Source organism: Scylla paramamosain, chromosome 28 (assembly GCF_035594125.1).
Source record: "Scylla paramamosain isolate STU-SP2022 chromosome 28, ASM3559412v1, whole genome shotgun sequence".
Classification (NCBI taxonomy): Eukaryota; Metazoa; Arthropoda; class Malacostraca; order Decapoda; family Portunidae; genus Scylla; species Scylla paramamosain.
The window spans coordinates 1,355,001-1,365,000 of record NC_087178.1 but is presented as its reverse complement, the minus strand read 5'-3'; the positions used below and the strand labels follow the sequence as shown (position 1 = coordinate 1,365,000).

Below are 10,000 nucleotides of genomic sequence, written 5' to 3'. Positions count from 1 at the left end.
CTCTCTCTCTCTCTCTCTCTCTCTCTCTCTCTCTCTCTCTCTCTCTCTCTCTCTCTACCAACCCCACACACACACAACCGTAAACGACAACTGAAGCAACACCATCACGAGAGAGAGAGAGAGAGAGAGAGAGAGAGAGAGAGAGAGAGAGAGAGAGAGAGAGAGAGAGAGAGAGAGAGAGAGAGAGAGCCAGCCAGCCAGGTGGGGGCGCAGGAGGGGGCAGGAGGGGGCTGGCGGGGGGTTGGAAGTGGCTGAAGAAGGAAGGCGGGCGGCGCACGGCAGCAGTCGTGTCCCGCCCGGCAAGCCGCGTGTAGCACCTCCTCCCTAGCGCACCGTGACAGACCGACGCACGCACACACGTACACACCCCGACCTACACACCCTGCACACGCCTCCACCCTTCACTTGGTGCTTCCCTCCTCACTGGGCTCTCACCAAGAGTTTCCAGTGAGACACGACCACGCCTGGACACCGCCACCTCCTCCCCGGCCTTCTGTGAGAGTTGAAGACGGAGGAGCACACCCCGCTTTTTAGAGTGTAGGCGTGTCCAAGGTAACTCTAGGGCGTCCCGTGTCATCGTCTGTACGCAGCGGGAACCCTCGCCAAGAATTAGGAAGACGGCGACTTTTGCACTAACCCAGCAAAAATGTCGGGGAAGAGTAAATACAATATTACATTTGACGACCGGGACTTGGACGAACAAGAGGTGAGTGTCTGTCTGTCTGTCTGTCTGTCTGTCTGTATTTTTCCTATTTCTGTGTTAGCATCAATTGCGGCCTGTTTATGCTCAGCATTGCAACATCCTGGGTGGATAGATAGAGAAAGCTCCGCGTGGCTTGTCAGAATAATAATAATAATGATAATAATAATAATAATAATAAACAGAGAGAGAGAGAGAGAGAGAGAGAGAGAGAGAGAGAGAGAGAGAGAGAGAGAGAGAGAGAGAGAGAGAGCACTGCAACTATTGTCTGTCTTGAGAAATACGTCGTGTTAGTGAATTCATGAGCCACTTCTCTCGTATTACTGAGCGGCCGGTGGTGGCGCAGAGTACTCCCCTTAATAATCACAGTGATAAGAAGAGCGCTCCTTCGAGGTGTCACAGGAAATACCCAACTCTGTTCTGGCAGAGTTGGCTTCTGATATCTAAGACTCGGAAAACTTGTGTGATGCATGTGAAGTGCGGTGTGTGGGTGAAGGCTGCGGGCTGGGCGAGGTGTGGTTAGCGGGAGCAGCAGTCTCCGCCTTGCTCCCTCCACAGGTTAAAATTAGCAGTGTAAGGAAGGTTCCTACGACCAGACTACCGATTACGGCTCTACCTGTTTATCTCTCTCTCTCTCTCTCTCTCTCTCTCTCTCTCTCTCTCTCTCTCTCTCTCTCTCTCTCTCTCTCTCTCTCTCTCTCTCTCTGTGTGTGTGTGTGTGTGTGTGTGTGTGTGTGTGTGTGCCGCTGTGATGCGAGAGGTTCCTGACCTTCGGTGCTAACGGCTTAGTGCTGCACCATTTGGCCACACTTTGTTTCCCTGTGCATGTTTATTTGTCCATCCGCTGTTAAGAGCTTTTACAAAGTAGCAGACTAAGGAAGTGCCGAGAATTTCTAAGGAAAGCATCAGTCGTATTTGGTCATTACTCTCCCTTCCTCCTTGCGATAATGATCTTAACAAAAAACGTATCTTATCTGCCTAAAATCTTTCAGCGACCTTGACTTTTTTTTTATTTACACACATGACTTCATTTGAGTTATCTATTACTGATCGGAAAGCGATCGATCCCCACAGTTTGTGTTCACGTGTGTGTGTGTGTGTGTGTGTGTGTGTGTGTGTGTACAGCACCAGCAAGTCGGAGCCATACACGTGCGGGGCTCCGGAGACGCCGCGCAACGAACAGCTGTCAAAAGGTGAAGTGATGCGGCACCAGCGCTCCGCCGGCCCGACGCCTTGATGCCATCCACCCACCTGGCACTGCGAACTCCATCGAACGGCGTCCGCGTCTCATGGCTGGGCGATCTCCCCGTTTTCCCCTCCCAAGGAAGGCAAATTTACGTCACCAAGCACTCGCCAATCCAGAGAACCAACCACACATTCGAAATCTAATAAAAATAAAAACTCGATAATATGTAAATTCCGATTGATTCCGAAATGCTTCTCAAAATTTAAAATTTGAAGAACTAAGTTGATAAAATATAAATCCTAGTCAATTCGGAATGCGGATTTTTAAAGAATTTGAGCTGGATTTTTTTGTGATAGCACATTCTACAATCCAGTTGTGCAGATACGCGGACTAGAACGTGCTGTGTGTGTGTGTGTGTGTGTGTGTGTGTGTGTGTGTGTGTGTGTGTGTGTGTGTGTGTGTGTGTGTGTGTGTGTGTGTGTGTGTGTGTGTGTGTGTGTCTATATACCGCTGCGTCTGAGTTAGTGCCGATAAGCCTGTGTTTTGCTCTCCCTAATGCGGTAGTGACGCAAGAGTGCGGTGCTGACAAGATGTTTGCCTCACACTCACTTCCTTCTGCTGATCACACCACAGCGGAACACTTGTCTCACACTCCCTGCAATGCTTCCTCCCAACACTACCTAACGTAACATAACCTAATCTAACATGCCTAATCTTACCCTCCCAACACTTCTGAGCTAACCTAACCCAACACTTCTGAGCTAACCCAACCCAACACTTCTGAGCTAACCCAACACTTCTGAGCTAACCCAACCCAACACTTCTGAGCTAACCCAACCCAACACTTCTGAGCTAACCTAACCCAACACTTCTGAGCTAACCCAACCCAACACTTCTGAGCTAACCCAACACTTCTGAGCTAACCCAACCCAACACTTCTGAGCTAACCCAACCCAACACTTCTGAGCTAACCTAACCCAACACTTCTGAGCTAACCCAACCCAACACTTCTGAGCTAACCTAACCCAACACTTCTGAGCTAACCCAACCCAACACTTCTGAGCTAACCTAACCCAACACTTCTGAGCTAACCTAACCCAACACTTCTGAGCTAACCTAACCCAACACTTCTGAGCTAACCTAACCCAACACTTCTGAGCTAACCTAACCCAACACTTCTGAGCTAACCTATCCCACCCAACACTGATCTAAGTGGAGCTGAGATATCTTTCCTATTAACTGAACATACAAACCCTTTAGAGCCGGGACAGCAGACCTGGTGACACTTGAGTACATGAAAGCATTTTATCGCACATTCTATCGTAGCTTCTTTGGTTTCGCGTCAATAAGATTCAAATCCTTTAAGGCTGGATGAGTCAAAACCAGTAGGGAAGGGCAGGGCAGAGACACCTGTGGGAGTGATTATATAATAGCTCGGATGCCACCACGAGGAGAGGCCGGCCAGTGAACCCCGCCCATCCCGCTGCCACAAGGAAGGGAGCTGAAGGACACGCACCAAGTGAATACCAAGCAACCCTCGCCTTGTTGCACGCCAAGATTAAACATTACCAATCGTTTCCTCGTCAGATTTCAATACCAGTCATCCTCGCATCATTTTCAAAACCTGGGCGAAAGTATTTCCAATAAGATTATCAGCAGTAGTAGTAGCAGTAGTAGTAGTAGAAATAGTAATAATAATAATAATAATAATAATAATAATAATAATAATAATAATAATAATAATATCTAATGGTTTATTTGCCAAGGAAGTCAAGTACCTACCAAAGCATGAAAAGGGAGAAACTAATTAAAGAAGGAGAGAGAGAGAGAGAGAGAGAGAGAGAGAGAGAGAGAGAGAGAGAGAGAGAGAGAGAGAGAGAGAGAGAGAGAATCATAGTTATTCCTCTTTAAAAACCCAGCCATCATCACTACAGCTGCCATCTGCCCTCCCCCACCGCCTCGCCATGCACCACGCGGCAGGTGTGGGCGAGCGCACCTCAGCAAGAACTGAAATTAAAACCACCACCACCAACACTCTGGGCGAACACGTGAGAGTGGTGATCATAATTGCTGGGTGTCTGTCTGTCTGTCTGTCTGCCTCCGTGTGTGTAAAGTGAAAAGAAAACGGGTTCGCAAGGTTGAGGAGAACGAAATCCAGACGCTAGAATTTTACTTTTTGTTGAGTCACCCAGGTAACGTCGCCGCCGTCAATGCCACCACCACCACCACCACCACCACCGCTGCCGCCAGTACGGCCACACGTCACACACCCTCAGTGTTACATCAGCCTTGCTACCGCTACCTGTTTTACCCCCCCCACAAGAGAGAGAGAGAGAGAGAGAGAGAGAGAGAGAGAGAGAGAGACTGCAGACTTGTTATACTCTCCTAAAACCATACAAATAAGAAATTACGTGAGATAAATCACTACATGATATTGGGTACATTCTCTCTCTCTCTCTCTCTCTCTCTCTCTCTCTCTCTCTCTCTCTCTCTCTCTCTCTCTCTCTAAGACTTCAACAAAACAGTCTCCTTCATTCCTTTTCCTCCTCCTTGTTCCTTCCCTTCACTATCCACTAACTCCTCCTGTTCCCACTGCACACCTGCAATGCGAACACCCTCCCGGTCCACATTTCCCGCCCAGCAGTTGTTCAGTGTGGTGATCAATGACTCATAATTGCACTAAACATTTCACTCTTTTCGCTAGTCTTGCGTCATTTTATACCTCTCTCTCTCTCTCTCTCTCTCTCTCTCTCTCTCTCTCTCTCTCTCTCTCTCTCTCTCTCTCTCTCTCTCTCTCTCTCTCTATTGTTTCTTCCTACTGCATGTACAAGCGTTTACAATGTCACGTTCTTACAGGGAATTTCGTGGAAAGTTAAAATTTCCAGAAAATGTAGTATTTAAATGCCAACATACATTATTATTCTCGTGTGTGTGTGTGTGTGTGTGTGTGTGTGTGTGTGTGTGTGTGTGTGTGTGTGTGTGTGTGTGTGTGTGTGTGTGTGTGTGTGTGTGTGTTTAAACTTGAAAAAAAAATACAGATTAATGACCATGAACTGCAAACTGACTCGAGGAAGCGAGCGACCATCAATTAAAATTTTCTATCAATATAAGAGCGATTAAAAGTGTTGAAAATTATATGACTCTCTCTCTCTCTCTCTCTCTCTCTCTCTCTCTCTCTCTCTCTCTCTCTCTCTCTCTCTCTCTCTCTCTCTCTCTCTCTCTCTCTCATCATCGTCATTCTCTTCCATGCAAACGTTTATTCCCTGTACGGTTGTCTCCCTACGTGACTGTGGTTCCCTATCGTGACGCTATCCTCTCCCTCCTCTCCCTTCCTCTCACAGCTTCCTGCTCTCCCTCCCTCTCTCTCTCTCCTGGTGCGTTTTGAAGTTGCACAGATGTTGCCTTTACTTTCCTCTTACCTGTGAGAGAGAGAGAGAGAGAGAGAGAGAGAGAGAGAGAGAGAGAGAGAGAGAGAGAGAGAGAGAGCTCAAAGGGAAGGACAAGCAGGAAGGGCGTGAGCGTCGACGCATGGTGACCAGAGAGAGAGAGAGAGAGAGAGAGAGAGAGAGAGAGAGAGAGAGAGAGAGAGAGAGAGAGAGAGAGACGCGTGCGATCAATAGTTCTCCTCCCTCACCCATGCTTCCCTCCCTTTCCTTTCCTCTCCCACGCATGACCCTAGCCACCCTATGCCCTAATCTGCTCGCCACCACCACCACCACCACCACCACCACCTTTCCTTTCTTCTAAACAACGTAGAAAAAAATAAATAAATAAATAGATTAAAAAAAAAAAAAACACGAAAAACATCAAGGTAAATTTTTGGTGTCACTCAAGATACGATCCTCCCGTCCTTCTGCGTCACCGTCTGCGTCACCGTCTGCGTCACACTGGAGCGTTGTCAAGTTTTGGTTAGGCCTACGTACTTTTCCCCTAGGTCGTGAAGTTTGTTTTAAGTGTCCTCCTCTCCTCTTCATTTCCATTTTCTCTCTCTCTCTCTCTCTCTCTCTCTCTCTCTCTCTCTCTCTCTCTCTCTCTCTCTCTCTCTCTCTCTCATCCTTAACGCTACGGATGGAGATGATCCGTTGGGTTTGAGAGAGAGAGAGAGAGAGAGAGAGAGAGAGAGAGAGAGAGAGAGAGAGAGAGAGAGAGAGAGAGAGAGAGAGAGAGAGAATCGGATCCAGGACGAGATGACGATGCTAATAAAAGATAATAAGCAAAAATAATAAACAGTGAATAAAGAAATGAGAGATAAGGAAGAAGTCAAAATGAATGGATGAAACAAAAGAAGGTGAAACATTCTGAAAATATACGTACTTGAATTCGGATACGTATACCTGAGAGTACGTAGCATAGTGGATATTAATAAGACCGGATCAGATTTAAATACAGTGAAGAGGGAGGGAGTTTCAAGACACTTTTCCTTCATTTCATCTCTCTATTAACAGTTTTTTCTTTTTCTTTTTCTTATTTTTTTGGGGGGGAAACCTGGAACTGAAGCGAGATATTTATTTTTTTCACCCACTCAAAATTTCCGTTGCCCTTGACTAGTGACCCTCTTGCATAGAATAAATAAATAGTACTAATAATAATCTTGAGAAATTAAGTTTTTTTTTTCCTCACTATAATACCTGACTGTAGGATGAACTCTGAGGGGAAAATGAAAAATTGCTATTATTTCTACCACTACCACTACTACTACTACTATTACTACTACTACTATTACTACTACTACTACTACTACTACCACCAAAGGCCCAGAGAAGACACGTGATTCGCTAGTAATGATGAAAGGTCAGGCAAGGTGAACGATCATAAAAGAAAAAAAAGTGGCAGGTGTATTGATTGCTTCTCTCTCTCTCCTCTCTCTCTCTCCTCTCTCTCTCTCTCTCTCTCTCTCTCTCTCTCTCTCTCTCTCTCTCTCTCTCTCTCTCTCTCTCTCTCGTGATATTGTTTTGCTTCACTTTTGCAGTCTTGTGACAATTTGTTTTCCTATTGATTCTTTGTTTTGACCTCTCTCTCTCTCTCTCGCTCTCTCTCTCTCTCTCTCTCTCTCTCTCTCTCTCTCTCTCTCTCTCTCTCTCTCTCTCTCTCTCTCTCTCTCTCTCTCTCTCTCTCTCTCTCTCTCTCTCTCTCTCTCTCTCTCTCTCTCTGCTGTATGTGTGTGTGTGTGTGTGTGTGTGTGTGGTCTGTGAGAGAGAGAGAGAGAGAGAGAGAGAGAGAGAGAGAGAGAGAGAGAGAGAGAGAGAGAGAGAGAGAGAGAGAGAGAGAGAGAGAGAGAGAGAGAGGAGAGACCACCGAAGAGGAAGCAAGGCAGGTTACTCTACTTATCCATCTACAATTCAACAACAATAACCAGAAAAAAAACAAGTGAAAAAAAACACCTTTTGAACAAGCCCCCTGCTCTGCCCCCTTTCCCTTTACAACAACCCTCTCCTCCGCCCACTTTCCCTTTTCATCCTTACACTTACTTCAAGAAAAAATAATGAAGGCCACACAGTGCTCGACCCAGTGACCTAATTCATGCAAAACACTGGGCACGGGGCGAGAGAGAGGGAGAGGGAGGAGGGCATTAGAACACGATGGGAAAGAAGGAAGGATAGGGGGAGAGGGGAGGGAGGAAGAGTTACACAAGAAGGATGATGGGAAGTAGAAAGGGGAAGAGGTCAGTTTAGAATGTTCCATAGTTTTATACAGGACGTTGAGAAGAGGATGATCAGGCACTAATATAAAAGAAGGAGGAGGAGGAGGAGGAGGAGGAGGAGGAGGAGGAGGAGCAGGGATATGGGTGTGTTGAAAGTCATTTTTTAAAGGGGAAAGTCTTTTGTAAGAAAATAAATAAAATTCTTTACCATGAAAACACACACACACACACACACACACCTGACTAACTCTATACTATCAACACTTACTTAATCAAAATGTTATTCAAGCGGTGTCGAGCAATTAAGCGCTGCCTGAGATAGAGTCACGGCCGCCTATCCCTGCCACGTACCAAAGTCCCATTTAATTTAGTTCCCCTCCAAAACAGTAAGAATTAAATGGACGTTACAAAACAACATACTTCCTACAATGCTTATATAACGTGGCTAATATTGGAAGGCAGCGTTCGTGTACCTCTAATAAAGATACTGCCCTTGATTTATATAAGACATCGAATATTAATCATAAGAAACCAAATATTAATCACAAAGACATGAATGGATGTTATTGTCTTGCCCCTTTAACTTCCCGCCAAACACCTCCCCTGGTTTTCGTCTTTATAATTGTCGATTCTCAGCGCTAAAAAAAAAATGTATGGAATCTTTATAAGCGTCCACGAAAAACACAAAAAGGACTAGAATTTTTTTTTTTTTTTTTTGCAATTCTTTATAAGCGTCCACGGAAACACAAAAAGGACTAGAAGATTTTTTTTTTTTTTTTTTTTTTGCAATTTCCAGTCACTATAATGTTAAAAAGTGCCTAGGGAACAAGATGTGTCTCAGTGTTAGGTTAGGTTAGGTTAGGTTGCGTTAGGTTAGGTTAGGTTGCGTTAGGTTAGGTTAGGTTAGGTTAGGTTAGGTTAGGTTAGGTTAGGTTAGGTTGGGTTGGGTTAGGTTAGGTTAGGTTGGGTTAGGTTAGGTTAGGTTGCGTTAGGTTAGGTTAGGTTGCGTTAGGTTAGGTTAGGTTAGGTTAGGTTGCGTTAGGTTAGGTTAGGTTGCGTTAGGTTAGGTTAGGTTAGGTTAGGTTAGGTTAGGTTAGGTTAGGTTAGGTTAGGTTAGGTTAGGTTAGGTTAGGTTAGGTTGCGTTAGGTTAGGTTAGGTTAGGTTGCGTTAGGTTAGGTTAGGTTAGGTTGCGTTAGGTTAGGTTAGGTTAGGTTGCGTTAGGTTAGGTTAGTGATTAAGGAAAGATGCGACAGATAACAGTGAAAGGGTTAAAGGGGAGAATGACGTGGTAATTTCCAGTGAAGAGGAGGAGGAGGAGGAGGAGGAGGAGGAGGAGGAGGAGGAGGAGGAGGAGGAAGGAGAGAGATGGAAGAAGGAGAGATATGAAGGAGGAAAATAGTTAGTGCAGTTAAACGTTGCGTATACACACACACACACACTTACAATTTCTTTTTATTACACCTAACACACTATGACCCTTCTCTCTCTCTCTCTCTCTCTCTCTCTCTGGTTTTATTGGAGGGACGAACTGGAGAGAAAGGTGAAGGAAGGAAATAGGAAGAAAAAGATTAACAAAAGAATAACAAAGAAAATTACAAGAAAATAATAAGAGAAAAAAAGAAAAAAACAGAGAAAGGTAGATGGAGGCGAGACTGACCCGGAGAAGCTAATTATTAAAGGTCACAGTAGGGCAGGGGTCATTTGCTGCGGGTTACAGGTCACGGGTCAAGGGTCACGCGCAGGTCACGGCCTCTGTTGTTCATAAAGATTTCGTAACTGCTCAAGATTAAGTGTTGTGTGAAATATAAAATTATGGTGATTATTTTTATTTCATTTTATTTTTTGTTCGTGTGTGTGTGTGTGTGTGTGTATGTGTGTGTGTGTGTGTGTATAGCGGCGTTTTAAGAGTTATACACGTGATGCTGAGCGAGGAAAGTGTTATTTTTTTGTCGATAACTGTTTTTTTATGAATTTCTGAACTTTTGCTATTAAAGGAGGCAAAGAAAGAAGTGAAAAATGTTGTTATTGCTACTACTACTACTACTACTACTACTACTACTACTACTACTACTACTATCGATGACAAGACCCTAAACGTTTCAGCATCTTACTTCGACTCCTTCTACAGACTTTCGCTTGAGTTACTGGAGTCTTCAAGGACGTTTTCATGAACTTAGAAATTTATGAAGGTTTCTGCATCGCCAATAAAAAATAAATAAATAAATAAATAAATAAACACTCACTAGGACCAGACTAACAATCATCTGTAGACTTTAAAAAAGAGGCGCGTTAGATTATATAAAATTACACGGGTTTTACAATCACCCTTACATTCCAAACTGACCTTCACGAGTGGTAGTAAAAAAGAAAAATTTATAATAAGAACACGAAGCTTCTAAGTACACAGGCGTTACAATAAACAGAATTACAGGGATTTCACGATTTTTCTTACGTTCCAAGCTGACATTTACG

General features: G+C 44.6%; 1 protein-coding gene and 1 long non-coding RNA gene across 4 annotated transcripts in view; one reads left to right on the top strand and one right to left on the bottom strand.

The window, feature by feature from the left end:
* Positions 1-10,000, top strand: part of LOC135114663 (sodium- and chloride-dependent glycine transporter 1-like) — a 106,264-nt gene that overhangs the window by 71,428 nt on the left and 24,836 nt on the right. The window contains exon 1 of one of the 3 annotated variants that reach the window (XM_064030529.1): positions 269-706. The exons of the other annotated variants lie outside the window; for them this stretch is intronic. Coding sequence (XP_063886599.1) covers positions 647-706 — 60 coding nt within the window. The 5' untranslated portion in view covers positions 269-646. Of the gene's footprint in view, positions 1-268; positions 707-10,000 lie in introns of those variants that run through there. 3 annotated transcript variants of the gene reach the window in all.
* The window catches only part of LOC135114672 (uncharacterized), a 41,777-nt gene that overhangs the window by 22,053 nt on the left and 9,724 nt on the right, over positions 1-10,000 (bottom strand). The gene's annotated exons all lie outside the window — the stretch shown is intronic.